General features: G+C 44.7%; 1 protein-coding gene across 6 annotated transcripts in view; it reads left to right on the top strand.

Moving 5' to 3' along the window:
• Positions 1–18,484, top strand: part of KIF13B (kinesin family member 13B) — a 205,950-nt gene that overhangs the window by 89,905 nt on the left and 97,561 nt on the right. For all 6 annotated transcript variants that reach the window (XM_078381692.1, XM_072986485.2, XM_072986508.2 and 3 more), the window contains exons 5-10: positions 2,467–2,559; positions 4,300–4,480; positions 8,913–9,000; positions 14,302–14,436; positions 15,857–15,969; positions 16,559–16,670. In XM_078381692.1, coding sequence (XP_078237818.1) covers positions 2,467–2,559; positions 4,300–4,480; positions 8,913–9,000; positions 14,302–14,436; positions 15,857–15,969; positions 16,559–16,670 — 722 coding nt within the window. The remainder of the gene's footprint in view (positions 1–2,466; positions 2,560–4,299; positions 4,481–8,912; positions 9,001–14,301; positions 14,437–15,856; positions 15,970–16,558; positions 16,671–18,484) is intronic.

Below are 18,484 nucleotides of genomic sequence, written 5' to 3'. Positions count from 1 at the left end.
CACCTGATTTTAAAAAGGTCCAGATGAGTAGCTGTATTGATCTGTTGCCTCTTACATCAAGAACAACTCAACGTCTTTTGAGACGTTCACAACTGGCAAGTTTTATTTGATATGAGCTTTGTAGAGCGCAGTGCCCTCTTTCCGATGCATGGCATCTTGGAGAAGCTGTACGGTCTGTATACTGTGAGCTGGTCTGCTCCTCCTTGTATGCTTATGCCCAATAAAACTTGTTAATCCTTAAGGTCCCCCTGTGCTTTTGTGCTGATTTGAAGAGTGGTGCTAGAAGAACCAAAGCGACCAACATGAATTTGACCCAACTCTGGGAGGCAGTGGGAGACAGGAGGGCCTGCCGTGCTCTGGTCCATGGGGTCACGAAGAGTCGGACATGACTTAACGACTAAACAACAACAACAAGCTAGAGGAACATGCAGTGTCCTGTCACACCTGAACTCCATGCATTCAACACGTGTACCTGGACAAAGCTTGGTTTCATGGTGTTGGGAAAAATACATGTGGCCTCACCAAAGTTCCGGTCGTTCTTAGCCTCTCCCTCTGTGATTCAATCCTAAATCTGTGGTTTATTTTTGTGTTAGTTGCCTGCTGCCTTTCGTCTCGTGAGGTTGAGACTTGGCTTTCTTTCCCATGTTATCCTCATAATGCTCGTGTGAGTTAAGTCCTGGTGAAACAAACTAAGTGTCATGACGCAGGTGCCAGTTAGAGCCTGGATCATCCCAACTCAAGCACAGCATCCTCCACACTTAAGCAAGTAGGACAATCTCTGGAAGCTGGAGTCCTATGCACACCCACCCCTGGGCCTCGGAGGGCCAAACCCAGCCCTGCAACCATCACGTCCCCTTGCACCCAGTAGTGATGAAAGATTTTAAGCACTTTAGGAGTGTGAGAGGCCTGGGGATCCTGTTGTTATTGTTGAGTCGTTTAGTCGTGTCCGACTCTTCGTGACCCCATGGACCAGAGCATGCCAGGCCCTCCTGTCTTCCGCTGCCTCCCGGAGTTGGGTCAAATTCATGTTGGTTGCTTCGGTGACCCTGTCCAACCATCTCGTCCTCTGTCGTCTTTTTCTCCTCTTGCCTTCACTCTTTCCCAACACCAGGATCTTTTCCAGGGAGTCTTCTCTTCTCATGAGATGGCCAAAGTATTGGAGCCTCCGCTTCAGGATCTGTCCTTCCAGTGACCACTCAGGATTGATTTCCTTCAGAACGGATAGAGCGCACTGCACTCTACAAAGCTCATATCAAATAAAACTTGTCAGTTGTGAAGGTCTCAAAAGATGTTGAGTTGTCTTGATGTAAGAGGCAACAGTTCAATACAGCTACTCATCTGGACCTTTTTAAAATCAGGTGGTTGGGGATCCTAGGGTCTCTCAAACTGGCGAAATGGCCTCCCAGCACACAACAAGGGGATATTTTTGCTTTATGGGAAGGACTGAGTTGATACTCTCTAGAAGGAACTAAGAAGGATTTCCTGACAGTTGCTTCCTCCCAGTAAAAGACTTCCTTTTGCTCAAGAGCTAAGGGCAGTGGAGGCTGATCCCTTTGGAGAAATGGGACACCACCCCACCTCAAGCTACCCAACCAGCCGCATATTCTCCACCCCTATTGTAAGGCAAGGACCACTCCGTGTTAAATAGAAGCAGACACTTCCGAGAGGGGTAAAACGAGATGATTGGGCCTATCAACCTCTTAAAGGCAGGCTGCGATGGGAGGTTTCCGTAGATCATGCGGGCATCAGCCACGGAGAACTGGTGTGGTGTAGTAAATAGAGGGCATTGGAATTCGCCCAGGGGATGTAGGTTTCACGTTTTGTTCAGCGGTGAAGCTCTTTGGGTGACTTTTGATCACAGCTTAATCAAAAAATCAAAGGTTTTTTTTTTGAGACCACAGTTCCCTGGAGCCTACAGGGCTGTGTGGTGGGCCCCCAAAAGGCACTTTCCAGACTCTACTTTGAGCTAACAACTATTTGTCCATCTGATCTACCTCACGAAGTTGTTGGGGTGTGAAGTTGACTACCCCGTAGTGTTTCTTTGGGGCTAATGAACCTTCCTTGGAGGAGGAGGAAAGGCGATCCATAAAGTCCTTCTCTTGGACTTTCAAAATGTCACGAAGGTCATGATTGGCCTTCCTCTCAGCCAGCGCTTTGGCCTACACAACTGTACGTGCTCTGCCTCTGCGATCCTGGACTGTGCTGAAGTGATCCGTGGGATCTTCATTCCGAAGCAGAAAACTCAGAAGGGAGTTACCGGAAACTTGAGTGCAATCAAGACGAAGATCTGCCTGGTGGCTTCCATCCTTGAAGCCTTGATTTACTTTGGACCGACATGAAAGGCACTCATGTTTTTGTGGTGGTGTGCATTGTGAGCGTTTGAAGTTCTCGAGGGTCGTAATCTAAGGAGACTCCTTTCCCCCACCCCCTGTCCTAACCATTTGAATCTTTTTGTTCTAATTTTAGGCCAAGATATTGTTTTCAAGTGCCTCGGAGAGAACATTCTCCAAAATGCCTTTGAAGGCTACAATGCTTGTATCTTTGCTTACGGGCAGACTGGTAAGCCACGTGCACAGGGAGAATTTGGAACCCGGGGGGGGGGGGGAGAGGGAGAGGAAGAGAAGGCTGCTGATTGTGTAAGATGATGGCTTTGAGAGGTTTGTTCAGCTTTCCTCTGCAGGAAGAGGATTTGGGAGAGCATGTGTGTGTTCAGTTGCCAAGGCGCTTAGAACCTCAAGTTCTAGACCAGTCAAGCCCAGCACATACAGTTTCCTTCTTTCTTCTTTACCTCCCATCCCAAGAGCTTGGACAAGTCACTTCTGTGTGTCACAATTCCCAGAATACATCAACTAGCATGATAAGTGGCTATGCTGACTTTCAGATTACAGTGGTGCCTCGCTTAACGAGCGCCCCGGTTAACGACAAAATCACATAGCGATTTGGTTTTTGTGATCGCAAAAGCGATTGCATTGCGATGTTTTAAATGGGAAAAATCCCTTTGTGATGATCGGTAAGCTGTTTCGCTTACCGGTTTTCGGATAGCGATGTTTTCGCAACAGCTGATAGGCAGTTCCAAAATGGCCACTGGGTTAAAAGCATGGCCTTCACCGCTAGCTGTGCTGGCCAGGATTTCTGGGAGTTGTAGTCCAAGAAGATCTAGGGACCCAAAGTTGGGAACCACCTACTTTAAAGAAACTCCTTTATGCTGCTTTCCTTTCTAGCCGCTCATGGAGCTAGATGGAACCCCTCCGTGCTCCTCTCCATCCTGCACCCATGGGGTCTTTATGGCATGGGACAGCTCGTAGCCATGTGACAATGACTGTACGGAGGATTTGACAGAGAGGCAGGCATTCAAGAGAAAATTGGACAGCTGTCTGCCGGATTCCTGCACTGAACCGGGGGTTGGACTTGATGGCCTCATGGGGCCCCTTCCAACTCAGCCATTATTTCTGTGACCTTTGTGCCATCTATTGCTGTCTTCCTCTCTTAGCATCTCTGCCTGGCCCAACAAGGTGCTCTTGAATTTAAAAAGTTAGACTGTGTGGTCAGCATAGGAAAGTGGGCGTACTCCGTTCTAACCTATCCTGAGTTTGCTGTTGTGTTTTTGTTGAGCGTTAGTGCCTTAGTTTATCAGCTACAAATCAATGTGCTGAAGGTTTTCAAAGGTCTACAGTGATTTTTTTTCACATGCGGGTCAACTTTTCTGCTGTATCCTGCATATTTGCATTTCCCATAGCCATTTAAATCACAGTTTATTTGCTTTGTGTACGGTAGGTAAAGCTGGCAGTTGTGTATTAATGTCTGTGAGTGGATGCATTTTCCTGCTGAGCTTTTTTCCACAGCCTTATTACGGTTTGTCTTCTTGCTAAGGATACTTGCCAGTGAGCGACCATGGTAAGATTTTTCACTCAGATGTCAGGACAAGAAAAATAAAAATAAAACCAACAACACTCTTTTCAGAAACAGCTTTTGCAAAGCAAATATGATCCCCCCCTCAAATCCCACCCCCAATATTTTGCACTAAAGACGCTTCCATTCTGTGCAGAATTCAAGGTCTTTTGGGCAGAACGCAGAGGGGGGAGGTTAATCAAGAAATACTTCTTTAAAATATGTTGAAATGTGACAGGTGGACAAAAACTTTGGTTGCGTCAAGTGAGACCAGCATAAGCAAATAGAGTGGCCACTAGTTGCTTAAATGTGCTCCTAAAGGCTTCTTTATAAAGGCAGCTCCCAAGATTTCTTGTATCCTTTGAATTGGGCTTTTCTCTCTCCCATATTTCTTCCTCCCTTTTTGCACAGGATCTGGAAAATCTTACACCATGATGGGCACAGCCGACCAGCCTGGATTAATTCCTCGGCTCTGTAGCGCCCTCTTTGAAAGAGCTCAGGAAGAGGAGAGTGAAGAGCAGAGTTTCAAGGTGGAGGTGTCTTACATGGAGATTTATAACGAGAAAGTCAGAGATCTTCTGGACCCAAAGGGGTAAGGAGGTTGGGGACAACCTGGGCAAACGAATTGTACCCAAATGCAGTGGTGCCTCGCAAGACAAATTTAATTCGTTCCGCAGTTAATGTTGTCTTGCGAAAAATTCATGTGTCTTGCGAAAAATTTATCTTGCGAAACGCGTTTTTCCATAGGAATGTATTGAAATCTAATTAATGAATTCCTATGGGCAAAAAAAAAGTCAGAACAAAGTCAAATTTGGTTTACAAAGGGTTTATTAAGTGCTCTTTAAAGCCATAGGTATTGTGCAGATGATTTACAAATTTCAATCAAAAAACTTTAGCTTTTTAAACATCATAGAAAAACATTTAAAAATCAGCAAACATGAGGCAGGAACAAAACAGGGAAAACATTCATCTTGCAAAGCACAGCCATTTGTCTTGCGAGTCATCAACCCCATTGCCAAAAACCATTTGTCTTGCGAGGCACGAAAACATTCATCTTGCAAAGCACGCCATTTGTCTTGCGAGTCATCAACCCCATTGCCAAAAACAATTTGTCTTGCGAGTTTTTTGTCTTGCGAGGAACCCACTGTGTATTTATTCAAAATATTTCTACCCCGCTTTTCTCCTTAAAAAGAAGCCAAGGTGGCTTACATCATTAAAAGACAATATTTAAAGCTAAAAACAATATGTCTGCAAATGCTAAAAAAAAGGATCGAACCACTACAAAATGGTAAACAAAATCAACACCAAAAACACATTCAAAGCAGTAAGGCACAACCATCCATTTAAAAATCCCAATCAGGCACACATCACGGAGGCCTTCTTAGCCTTGAGAAAAGAAGAAGGGGGGAGATAGGATAGCATTTTTCAAATACTTGAAAGGGCAAGATCTGTTCTCAATCATCCCAGAGTGCAGGACATGTAATAATGGGCGTAAGCTATAGGAAGCCAAATTAGGGTGAATATCAGAAAAAAAACTTCCTAACTGTTAGAGCAGTACGACAGTGGAACCCATGACCTCCAGAGGTGGTCAGTGCTCCAACACTGGAGGGGTTCAAGAGAAATTTAGACAACCACCGAGCAAGTATCCTGTGATTTTTCTTCCTGCCTTGAGCAGGGAGTTTGACTTGATGGCCTTAGAGGCCCCTTTATGATTCTAGGATTCTATAAGGGAAAGCTTGCCTGAAGAGAAAGATCTTGGTCTGCTTGTGGAATGATGGGGCCAGTCTGGCCTCCTGTGGCAGGGAGTTCCGAAGTCTGAGAGCAGCAAGAGAAAAAAACTCTCTCCCATCTCCCACCTGCAAAGATGTTGCAACTGAGAGAAAAGCATCTCCTGATGATCGTAACACTCGGAGCAGGCTTATAGAGGGAGATGTCGTTCTTGAGACAGCTTAGGCCCAAGTCATCTAAGGGCTTTTATTGATTAAAACCAGCCCTTTGAATGGTATCCAGAAACAGATTGGCATCCAGTGGAGCTGGTGTAATTTTTTTTGGGGGGGGGGTTTGGATTGTGATCCCTGTAACCAGCCCCAGTCAGCAATCTGGCTGAAAGGAAAGGAAGCTGGGCTTCTTCCTGTTGCATTCCTCAATAGGTCAAGTTCATGGAATCAGAATCATGACGTTGGAAGGGGCCTGTGAGGCCATCCAGTCCAACCCCCTTGCTCAAGGCAGAAATCCAAATCAAAGCAGATCTGCCGGATGGCTGTCTTAAGTTTCTCTTGAAGACTTCCAGTGTCAGAGCACTCACCACCTCTTGAGGAAACCGATTCCATTGTCGTGCTGCTCTTACAGTTAGGAAGTTCTTCCTGATCTTCAACTGAAGTTAAATAGGCTTTTCTCCAGAACACAAAACTGGTTGGATTTGTCAGTGAATTGAGTGAAAGAAGGTGTGATCTTTGTGCAAAGCAGAAATCACCCAGGTGCAGCCTTTAGCCTCTTCGAGTACACCTGCCATTATTTCTGTCTCAATCCTACAAAGTGGCAGCTGTTTTAAGTATGATTCAATGATTTTCTTCGTGCTACAGAGCTTGGTTGGGTGAGTGGCTTAACCTCGCTGTGTTCTTAGTAACCCAGGCCACAACTACACTTAACGTGGAGGGCAGATCCACCACCCAAATCTCTCATTTTTTCTGATGATTACTGGAGACCCTCAAATTAGATTGAGAGTACTGTTCTAGACAAATTGGGATTAACCCCTGTGCCATTTAAAAAATTAGGGAAAGAAGAGGGGTAAAAACTTTATTACAATCACTAGGGCTTAGAAAAGTTGGACTACAATTCACAGAATGGGGACCAGCACTTTTAAAAAGTTGCTTTCTTGAAATGCATCTCCCAGGATTCCCCTGCAGCACATGTTGGCATAAGGAATTCTGCGATCTGTAGCCAAAGAAGTTAATTTTCTAGTTCCTGCTATACCGACTGTCTTTTGAGGCGAGGCCTGTGTCAGCAAAGACCAGAGCAATTCATTGGTTAAATACAAAAATCTGTTCATTTTAGTCTCCCTGTATTCACAAAGGCTTTCATGGCTGGGATCTGATGGTTGCTGTGGGTTTTTTGGGCTTTTTGACCATGTTCTGAAGGTTGTTCTTCCTAACGTTTCGCCAGTGTCTGTGGCTGGCATCTCTCCTTTATCCTCTGAAGATGCCGGCCACAGAGACTGGCGAAACATTAGGAAGAACAACCTTCAGAACACGGCCAAAGAGCCAAAAAAACCATAGCAACAATTAGTCTCCCCGCCTTGTTATCAATGTAAATACTATTTCTAATTAATTAATTAATTAATTAATTAATTAATTAATTAATTAATTAATTAATACTCCGCCTATCTGGTCGATATGACGACTCTGAATATATTTAAAACTGGATAGTAGTTCACTTCGTTGTTAGTAGGTAGACAGATTTATAGCCTTTATCTCCTTCATCTCGATGGGATGACTTCATTTTTCTTTCCTTGTCCTACACCGTGTTAACACAAGTTACCTACCTCAAGCTGGGTGCTCCAATGGATCGGCAAAACGCGCCGTGACTTGAAACATACCGGGTATAAAATCCAAGCCAAGCAAAACACATTTGTTCTCAAGAGAGAAAAAAAGGATAATCACGTGCCAAATTTCTCCTGCCGGAATATAAAACCAAAGCGAAAACAAAGGTGCCGTAGATTGAAAACTGAAAGAGAAGCAGATTGCTCCTGTTGAGGGCTTACAGATTACAACCCTAACATAAAGGAAGAAGACACAGAAGGTTGTGTCTGAGGAAATGGATTGCAATCTGCAGCAGTTTACCCTTTCACTTTTTAAGGTGCCCCAACTCTTTCCTTTTATTTTCACTTTTGTTTTCTATTCCAACAGGAGAATATTTGTTTTGTTTATAGACCACCGCTGAACGATTTACACAAAATTAAAATGTACTTTAGGAGACTCGTGGCAGAGTGGTTAAACTGTCATCCTGCATCTAAAACTTTGCTCACGCAACTCAGGTTCAATCCCAGGTTTGGCCGGCTTGAGGTTCACTCAGCCCTCCATCCTTCCAAGGTCATTAAACTGAGTTTACTAGGGGAGCCGGGTGTGACCTGCCTGCATAATTCAGTTGTAGAGTGTGCTTTAAGTGCAAGGGGGCTGTATATAAGGAGCACAGTTTGGTTTTTTTTACAACATCCCACAATAACAAAAAATACAAAACTTTTTTGTTTTGTTTTGTTAAGCTAAAATAAAAGTATCCACTATGGTGTCATGGCTAGAGTGATGGATAATAAGCTCGGGAGACCAGGGTTTGAATGCCCACTCACTCAGCTAGGGAATGGGGCAGGGGACACAGATAAAACTACTCCTTACATATCTCATTTACCGTGAAAGCCCCATTAGAGTCACTGTACAATGGTGCCTCACTAGACAATGGTAATCCGTTCCAGTGAAATTGCTGTTTAGCGAAATCATCGTCTAGCGAAAAGCATTTCCCCATTGGAATGCATTGAAACCTGTTTAATGCATTCCAATGGGGAAGAATCGTCATTGTCTAGCGAAGATCGGCCATAGGAAAGCCGATTTGCGAACCGCCAATCAGCTGTTTAAATCGCTGTCTTGTGAAGCTTAGGTCCCGAAAATACCCGTTTTGCAAGTGCGGAGGGAGCTGTCAAAATTGTTGTCTAGCGAAAATCGGTTTGCGAAGCAGGGACCAAACATTGTCCAGCAAAATTCCCCCATAGGAACCACTGTTTTGCGAAACGCTATAGCGATCGCAAAAAGTCAATGTCTAGCGAAAAAACTGTCATGCGGGGTAACTGTCTAGCGAGGCACCACTGTACTCAATTTCAACTTGACAGCCTATAACATAGACCCAAAGCTAGACCGACTCCTCTTGGAAACCTCTTTTTAGAATCCAGTGTGACTTAAAAATGCATGGCCTGGCTTGGCTTCGGCCCACCATTGAAAGTAAAATAATGCCTCCTTCTGGGTTTGCTTCTAAAACAGGAGCCGACAGTCCTTAAAAGTCAGAGAGCACAGCGTCTACGGACCTTACGTCGATGGGCTGTCGAAGCTGGCCGTTGCCAGCTACAAGGTAAAAAGAAACCAGTATAATGGGATTGTTCTAATAATGGCCAATGCACTCTTGTGTGAATGAGGGATAAAAAATCTCTCCTCCCCATGAAAAGTCCTAGAATATTCCAAAAGTCTGCTCTGAGATTAAAAAAAAAAACCCTCCAGAACATGGCTTTTTGAACTTGAGGGGTTTAGGGATTGACTGATACTGCCAGCCATCCTTCCTCCCTGTTCCACCCTTGCCTGGTTATCTGCTTTCTGTCTGCTGCGGGAATGTTTACAGTAGAAATTAGAACACCAAACATAGGCCATAAATGGCTGCACATGGGACGTAACCACACAGCCAGGATCCTTAAGGCCGACGAACGCTTCGAACGTTTTACTTCTGATAACTGTATTTCATTCTGCGTTTCATCCCCCAACCCCCATATGTCTAAAGAAGCGGACACGATCAACGAAAGCTGCTATTAAACTATAATACAGTAGTTAGTCTTCAAGGTGCCACCCTGTTTTTGTCTTGGCTTGGTTTGGTTTGTTCCTTTGGGTTTCTCCGGAACATAGCTGGAAAGAGCTGGCGAGGAGGGGAGGGGAGAGGGACCCAAAAACGCAGTGCTTTTCCTTTGGCATCACGCCGGTTTTGGGCCAGTGGGATCGTCCCCACTGCTACCAGTTTATTGGTCTGGCAGTTTTCTGCAAGACGGATGCCTAAAGTAGTTCTCAGCAAAGCCAGACCTTTACACTCACACTATTTATGAATATAGTTACAACATGGTTTAGAGACCTAACAATCCTGGTCTAATAAACCATGGCTTGTCAGCCTAAGGATGAGCTGTGTTTCCTGTCGTTCCTCATATCCTTCTTATGTGTTTGGCTTCAACGAGGCATTTTTTTTTTAAAAGGGGTTGTGCCATTTGCAAATGAGGATCTCAGCCCACACTGCTCGTTTATGAAGGGGGGCTTCCACACCCAAATGCTTTGCCACCCACCCTATCTTTAGGGTATAAAGAACAGACACAAAGAGTAGGACCCCCCCCCCCCCAATCCATAGGATCCATATCCGCGGATTCATTTATCTGCTGTCTGAAAATACTAAATAAAAAACTTCAGAAATACACATTTTAACCTATTTCCAGGATGTATTTACCATTTACTGTGGTCTTACTGTAGTTTTTTTTTCTAGTGAGGTCAGTTTTTTTTCAGGTGTGCCCCCTGCAGAGAGCTGGTGGAGGATTGCTTCGGTGGCCAGAATCCTGTTGCGTTTTCCCACTGTCATCACACCGTCAGCCTAAATCTCAAGAGCTGACATCTGGAGGGTTAGAACTCAGGGTAGCCATTGGCCGCTGTGTGCTGGCCGAGTCGTGCGACTTGACCTCCGACAGCAAAAGGCCTCTCCTGCCTTCTTAACTTGTAGTGATTTGCTTCTGAAACTTACACAGTTTGTGTTACACCAGTGAGCCTAAGAAATAGGATTCTGGCCTCTTGCGTCCCCCCCCCCCCGGGAATTTCCTGCACAAGTTTATCTACTGTGGAGGGATGGTCGTGACACTTCCCCTCATATTGCTGCTTTTTCTGTCTAGTGACGGCGAATGAATGAAGGGAAAGAAAGGTTATTCCAGGGTCTTTCCATCCATTTTGAAGTGAGAAAACCTAGGAGCAATTTTAGCCTAGGAGAAGGTGTTTTGCCTGCAGTGTCCTTCATGGCTTTGCGTAGGGTTCGGACTACCTTTCCCATCACCCCCAGCAGTGTGCTAGGGAGGGAAAGATGCAACCGTCCAACCATCTCTTCGGACCCCCAGGTGGAAGAGGCTGGTTTAGAACACCCTCTAAACCAGTGGTCCCCAACCTTGAGCCTCCAGATACAGTGTTGCCTCACTTGACGATGTTAATTCATTCCAGCGAAATCGCTGTAGAGCGAAAACGTCGTCAAGCAAAATAAAAAAGCCAATTGAAACGCATTGGAAACCATTCATTGTGTTCCAATGGGTTGAATACCTGCTCATCCAGCGAAGATCCTCCATACGGCAGCCATTTTTGGTGCCTGTAAAGCGAGGAATCCATCCTAGAAAGCAGCAGGGGGCAATTTTGAGCAGCCGGCAGCCATTTTGAAACCCAACAATCAGCTGTTTTGATCGTCGTAATGTGAAGAATTGGTACCCGAAGCAGGGAACCGGTTGTCGCAAAGCGAAAAAGCCCCATTAAAACATCATTTTGCAATCGCAATTGCGATCGCAAAAACATTGTCGTGAAGCAGATTCTTTCTTATACGAGGTAATCATTAAGCGGGGCATGACTGTATTCTTTGACTACAGCTCCTAGAAGCCTTCACCACCACCTCTGCTGGCCAGGATTTCTGGGAGTTGAAGTCTAAGAACATCTGGAGGCTCAAGGTTGGAGACCACTGCTCTCAACCGATAAAGACTCCATCTCTCTGGCCCAGCACTCTCCCTACGCAGGACAAGTCATTTCTTTCCAAAATTCCCAACGAGGACAGCATTGGAGAACGGCTTCTTGAGAGACAGGCTAGCTTTCATCCTATGCTGCTGAGATTCTGGGATATATAAATCAGAAAAATAACTGATTTCCAGGCTTGGCTTTGAGAGCTGTACATAAAACATCTGCAAGATGTTTTAATCGGAGATGCCCTCCCAGGAAAGAACCTGGGGCTCACTTCCTGTAAAACACACAATCTTGCTCCTAAGCTAAGGCAGCTTCTGAAGTAACTTCTGTGGCTTAGGTCTCTGGCTCTAGAGCCAGAGGTTGGAGGTTTGATTCCCCGCTGTGCCTCCTTGACAAGATCTGGACTCAATGATCCATTAGGGCCCCTTCCAGCTCTGCCATTCTACGATTATTAAATAAGATCCTGTTGGCATCAGTGGGGACTTGTGTTTAAGCAGTTGTGTGTTTTTTTTTTCTTCTTCTTTCATGAATGGACTTCCTTCTAGCAGTGTCCTTGGGCATCCTCAACTGGGAGAAACTCTCACCTTTAGAATATATACGGGTCCATTGATAATAAGGCAAGGGAAGCCCATTTACATCCCACATCCCCCCACCTCTGCTATGCAGGCCGCTGGAGAGATTAAGGATCTGATAAGCTGTAAAAGTGACACACAAAGTCTTAAAAGTACTGCTTCATTTCCTTGGCTGTTTTTTTTTCCCTTTAACCTTTACAAAACTGGTTTAACAAGTCCTCCTGCTAAGGCCTAGGGTTATAGCCTGAGGTGTCTGTGAAGAAATTGGCATTGAAGCAAGGAGACTGGGGGGGCCCTTGCTTGGTTTTCCATCAGCAGAGCTGAAACAAAAAAAGAAAATAAAGGCAGGAATGTAGAAGATGCCTTAATTTGCCTTGGACATGAGCGCACCTCACTTTTCTGCTCCGCCGTTCAGGAACAACTACGTATCTTCTTGGCCAAAATGTGAACTTTGGTTTCACGGGAAGTTATAGTCTAATCTCTCTGTTTCACCGTTAAGGAAAATGGCGATGAAAATCTTCCGTCTCTAGACACCGTGCAGACTGTATGGTCTTATCTTTCTTCCCTTTCTTCTCTGCTTTTTAAAGAGGTTTTCCCTTCCTTCTTTTTCAGTAGCATCTTGGCTGAAAAAGAGATAGGTGATTTTAAAAGCTACTACATTTTTCTTGTTGCTTATGAGTTGGCCTCGTGTGTTAACCCAGCGTGGACTTTAGGATTCCCAGCCAAATAATAGCCATAATACCATCATCACCATCTTAGAACGGCAAAGCTGGAGTGGACCCTCTGGGTCATCTCATGTCCAGCCTATTGTCAAGGAGGGTCAGTGGGGGGATTCGAACTCCAATCCAGTGGTTCTGCAGCTGTATACCTAAACCCACTGACCTATTCAGCGGTTCAAATAAATATTCATGTTTTATTGTGCTTTTAAAAAGTCTTTTCAATCTTCTAATTTCGTTGTCTTTTAAAAATTAAAATCGTCCTCATCATGCGTCGTCAACTCTGTTCTGACGGACGGCGATCTTTACCAGATAGAAAATACTCAGAAGTGGTTTCACACCCCCTCCTTCTTCTTTCCAGGGTTTTTCTGGGTAGAGCATGTTACAGTATTACTATTTCCTATTTATTTAAAGTATTTATAGGCCACCTTTCTCCTAAAAGATTCAAACAAGGAGTATTAAAAGAGGCGAAATTAAAAGGCAAAAAAAGAGGAAATTATTACACAGAAGTGGTTTACAATTCCCTTCCTCCAGAGAGCGCCCTGGGACCATTGTACAGGTTGCCCAAGGCTACCCAGGCTGGCTCTTCTCCCAAGAGGCCCAGTGGGGGAATTCGAACTCCCAGCCGTTAGCTCTGCAGACAGATACCTAAACCACTGAGCTATCCAGCCAGTCGTTTCAAATAATACTATACGTTTAATGGGGTTTTAGTATCCTAATATGTTACGTTTTTAGTCATGTCTATTTTGAATCATTTATGAGCCGTCTTAAGTCCCTACGTTGAGACAAAGGCAGCATAGAAATGAAATAAAGAAATAATACTGAAATTGTAGTTGGCAATAAGTATAGACCCCGAGTGTTCCCTGGAAGGACAGATCCTGAAGCTGAAGCTCCAGTACTTTGGCCATCTCATGAGAAGAGAAGACTCCCTGGAAAAGACCCCGATGTTGGGAAAAGTGTGAAGGCAAGAGGAGAAAAGGACGACAGAGGATGAGATGGTTGGACAGGGTCATCGAAGCGACCAACATGAATTTGACCCAACTTTGGGAGGCAGTGGAAGACAGGAGGGCCTGGCGTGCTCTGGTCCATGGAGTCAAGAAGAGTCGGACACGACCGAATGACTAAACAACAACATAGACCTTGGTATTTTTGATCCTGTACCAGTCAACAGCTTTTTAGACAGGGTGTCAATGGATCAAGGCCCCATTTCCATTGAGGAGGAGAATATTTGCCATTATTCACTTGGTTGTCCTCCAAAAATCAGCTCCCCCTTTTTAAATAAGGGTTGCTCCCCTCATCACCTCAAGAAACATTTATTGGAGATATTTTCCCCTCAAAGTTTTACACCTGGCAACCTTTCAGGGACTTTTAGTGGGGAAGGATCCTAGCTGAACCGATGCTACACATAAGACCTTCTTCCGAGTTTATCTAATGGATCGGAGACCACAAGGAAAGATTGATGAGTGGATCTTCTGAGTTTACAAGCCGTCAGTTGAAGTCCAGGGTTTTAGAGAGGGAGGACCTTCCCACACGCTAAGAATCCAGTGGCTTCCCTAGGTAAGAAGACTGTGTGTAACGTATACCTGCTTTTCTGTAGTTCATAACGATTCCTCGGCAATTTTATCCCTGACTTAGGACATAGAGTCTTTGATGTCTGAAGGCAATAAGTCTCGGACGGTCGCGGCGACCAACATGAATGAAGAGAGCAGCCGGTCCCACGCCGTGTTCAAGATCATCCTCACGCACACGCTGTACGATGTCAAGTCCGGGGTGAGTTCTGGGCTTTTGCAATGTGGGAAAAGGAATATTATGACAGCCATTTTCTGCATGATACCTGGGAACTGTAATTTATAGGATTTTCAGCATGTCATTCCTTTTGTTGTCGTTGTTGTTGTTCCTGCCTCTGTGGATATAAGGCTTGTACTTCAGTTATTGCATAGCACAGCATAGTTAAGTATAGTTCCCACTGAAAGAACCGGCTGTAAACCTCTCAAGAAAAGTAGATGTTAATAGGATCTGCAATATTGTCTTCGGCTGCATAAGACAATTCTGCATTTTCCCGTATTGCTCAGAAGGTTCAGATTTCACATTCATTGCTTTCCCTTGTTTGTATCAATGTCTGTCTAATGAGACTGTACTCTATGTGTTTGAAGTCCAGGAAAGCTTATACCATATAAAGTACAGTAGGACCTCCCTCTACCTGTGGGATCAGTATCTGCTGATTCATTTATCCACTGCCTGAAAATACTAAATAAAACCCTCAGAAATATGCATTTCCAGGGTTTATTTACTAGAACTGGCCACTAAAGGGAGCTATAGACCATAGTGTTGGATATTTCTGCTTTTATCGGTATCCGTGGTGGGAGAGCTGTGGAACCGATTCTCCGTGGATACTGGGGTCTTACTATATATGAGTCTTTAAGGGCCCACATGACTTTTTTTTTCTATCAGAAGACAGCTCCTTTGAGTTCCTTTGGAACTACTCCCAGTTAAGCCTGGGTTTTCAACATCAGGGGGACCTTACAGATTTACCCAAACAATCCCGTTGGGAGAGCTTTCTCTGGGGGTATCCTGGTAACTGAATCAAGAGAATTATACTTCTTTATTCAGAAAAGGTTACTGGGTGGCTCAACCCTATTGCCCCTCAAGTCAGGCTCATGGGCTTCTCCAAGCCATCTGAGCTGGCCAACGGGAGAGCAACATGCTGGACAAAATAGGGCCTCGGGATGATCCGGACGATCATAAGCGCCAGACGATTGCTTCGTCAGCCTTCCAGCAAGAGAAGCTTCAGTGTAGATTTTTAAGCCGTTCGTTTCTGCCCCACGTGCTCTGTGCCTACTACTTTACGGCACACCGCCGGTGAACCTCGTTCTGTTACTGACACCACAGACGCCACATTCTAGGCCAGTGATGGCGAACCAAAACAACCCAGCAGGTGGTGGCAGAAGTGGTGGCGGAAGGGGGATTCCCGGACACGGAGGTGCCTCCAGACCCCATTCCAGATCGTGCCCAACCCCACCACTGCCTATAGCTCAGATGGACCGCCGCCACCAGGGCCAGCTGCTCCGCATTCATGGGGGAGCGGGGAGGCAGCAAACTAGAAAATGTTGAGGGTCAAGAACCCTGTAAAACAGTAAGACCTGAGCCGTTGGGTTCTCTCTAGGCTAACGTCTCCGCTTTCATTCCACAGACGTCTGGTGAGAAAGTAGGGAAACTGAGCCTCGTGGACTTAGCAGGAAGTGAAAGAGCAACCAAGACAGGAGCTGCAGGGGACAGGCTGAAGGAAGGGAGCAACATCAACAAGTAAAGCTTTGTTAATAAGGAGTAACAGAATATTTTGAAATGATGATGAATAACAGCAAGTGTGTTTTTACCCCATTCATTCATTCATTCATTCATTCATTCATTCATTCATGAAAGTAACCACAAGTGAGTTGACACTTGGATTAATGGCTATTCCCGCTTGAACATTGGTTTCTTTAGAGACCCTATTTCCCTCCATTCCCTCGGTTCTCCTCCATTTCATTTTGTGTATTCATTTCCATTAATATTGCTTTTAAAAACAAATAACTCTTGTCTTTTGTTCCTTTATATGCCACCAAGAATTGGTAATAAGACATAGTTTGAATTCAGAACAATATGACCAATTTCTATTGATCCCTTCTCAAGTACTCCTGGTTTCTCTCTGTGTTCATTTTTCTGTCGTCAATGTCTCGGCTCCAGTGACCGTGGTTTCATGCTCAAAAGCAAGCTGTTGGTAATATGACTATGACTCCAAAAATAGCTAAAAGGCTCCTGTCAGATGGGGGTGCCAGATGTTCCTAAGCTTGTTCATCATTGTGCTTTGCTGATGCTGCGTATCGCTCAAAACATCTTTTTCCCTCCCATGCAGGTCCCTCACAACTCTAGGGCTGGTCATTTCCGCCCTTGCCGATCAGGCTGCGGGCAAAAATAAGAACAAATTCGTCCCGTATCGTGATTCAGTGCTGACTTGGCTACTCAAAGTAAGTCAACGGGTTCTCCATCATCTCAGCAAGACCGTAAGAATTGTTTGCTTCGATTAAACCCCAAATCTGCTTTGTTGTGGCTGTCGTTGCACAACTTCTAGAATCCTTAATCAACGGCCACTGGGCTTGTGGGTATGGTAATCCAAAACATTTCTTCTGTGGTTGAGCATGTAATGAAAGAAGATTATATTAGATAACCCAAAATGTTCCCAAGGTGATCTGCTTTAGGTCTTTGACAAAAGTTAATTGAAAAGGGAAACCTGGAAGCAACAAACTTCAGTGGAAAGCTAGGACATACGTGTGGGTCCTTCTCCTGTGAGTTGTTGATTTTTACGTAGGAACTTCCTTACCTGGAGACAGTCTTTGGTGCTTTCTCTTTCTTATCAGAAGATCCGCTCATAGATATTTCAGGTCTTCCTTCTATGGCTTTCTCCTGTGGGTTTTTTTCATGACCGATAACTAACTTTTGAGTTGGTTCACAGGCAAGATCCTTGATCGTGAGCTCTTAATCTCGCACAACCCCAGTTTACCTAGTGCCGTGTCATGTCTGACCTCAAAAGATTTTGGCTAAGATGATTAGCCCTTTGCTTCAGCTCATCAGAGGGCTAGGTAATCGTAGGGTCAAGAGCAAGGCTAGAAGAGGTCATCTCCCTCAAAAATGCAGCCACCGCGGAATTGCTCAGTGCCGTGGAGAAAATTCTGGCTTCTCCATTTGCCAGTTGCGAAGGATGGTTATGTTTTAGAGAAAGTGAAACCTGAAGAACTTGGCAAACTGTAGAAATTCCGTTTGTCAGTCTCCGCTCTTTCTGCACTGCTTGTGTATGCGTGTGATTTTTTAAAAAATTTAAAAATTTATTCATGCAAATGCTAGTAAGTGCAAACAGAATGCTGTACGTAACTGCCATCTGTCTGTTTTAAAGGGATCATTATTGAGCGGGAGATTGCACTTCTATGATTTATCACAGTTGTGATGCAACAGTTTTTCAGTAATGATTGCATGATGTTTCAGCTTTTATTCATAAGGGTCCAACTCCCTTATTTTCACTGCTGTCCCCTCTTTCTCTACCTCTCTGATACTCCATCAGCAAATATGACTTCAGAAACTGTGTTCCAAATCCTGTCTCCCATTCACTCTCTCTTTCTCTCATCCCTCCATCTTTCTCTCTCTCCTCCTCCCATCCTTTCCCAGCCCTGATGCTGCTTTTACTACTGCAACCAGTATTTCACATTTTGAGGCAGGTTTTGCTTATCTGAGAGGGAGTGCTTGAAAGAGAATCGGCTGTCCCACCAAAAAGGTGCAGCTGCATTCTCCGAGAGATTTTGTGCAAAAAAAGAATAGACCATTTGATTCTTAGTGCTTCTTAGGGATGAGCTTTCCTTAGAAGAAAAGGCTGAAACAATTGGGCATGTTTAGCTTGGAGAAAAGAAGACCGAGGGGGTGATATGATAGCACTTTTCAAATATTCGAAAGGCTGCCCTCCAGAGGAGGGGCAGGATCCGTTCTCGATCATCCCTGAGTGCAGGACACACAACAATGGGCTCAAGTTAAAGGAAACCAGATTTTGGTTGAATATTGGGAAAAACTTCCTAACTGTTAGAGCAGTACGACAATGGAACCAGTGACACTGGAGGCATTCAAGAAAAACGTAGAGAATCACCTGGCAGATATGTTTTGATTGTATTCCTGCCTTGAGCAGGGGGTTGGGTTTGATGGTCTTAAGAGGCCCCTTCCAACTTCACTTTTCTATGATTCTATGATTACGAGGAAACTAGGAGGCATTGTATATGGTAAGGCTCGATACACAGCTGCA

This window comes from Pogona vitticeps, chromosome 1, assembly GCF_051106095.1.
Source record: "Pogona vitticeps strain Pit_001003342236 chromosome 1, PviZW2.1, whole genome shotgun sequence".
NCBI classification, from domain to species: Eukaryota; Metazoa; Chordata; class Lepidosauria; order Squamata; family Agamidae; genus Pogona; species Pogona vitticeps.
The sequence above is the reverse complement of the archived record's forward strand: the minus strand, read 5'-3'. Positions and strand labels throughout refer to the sequence as shown.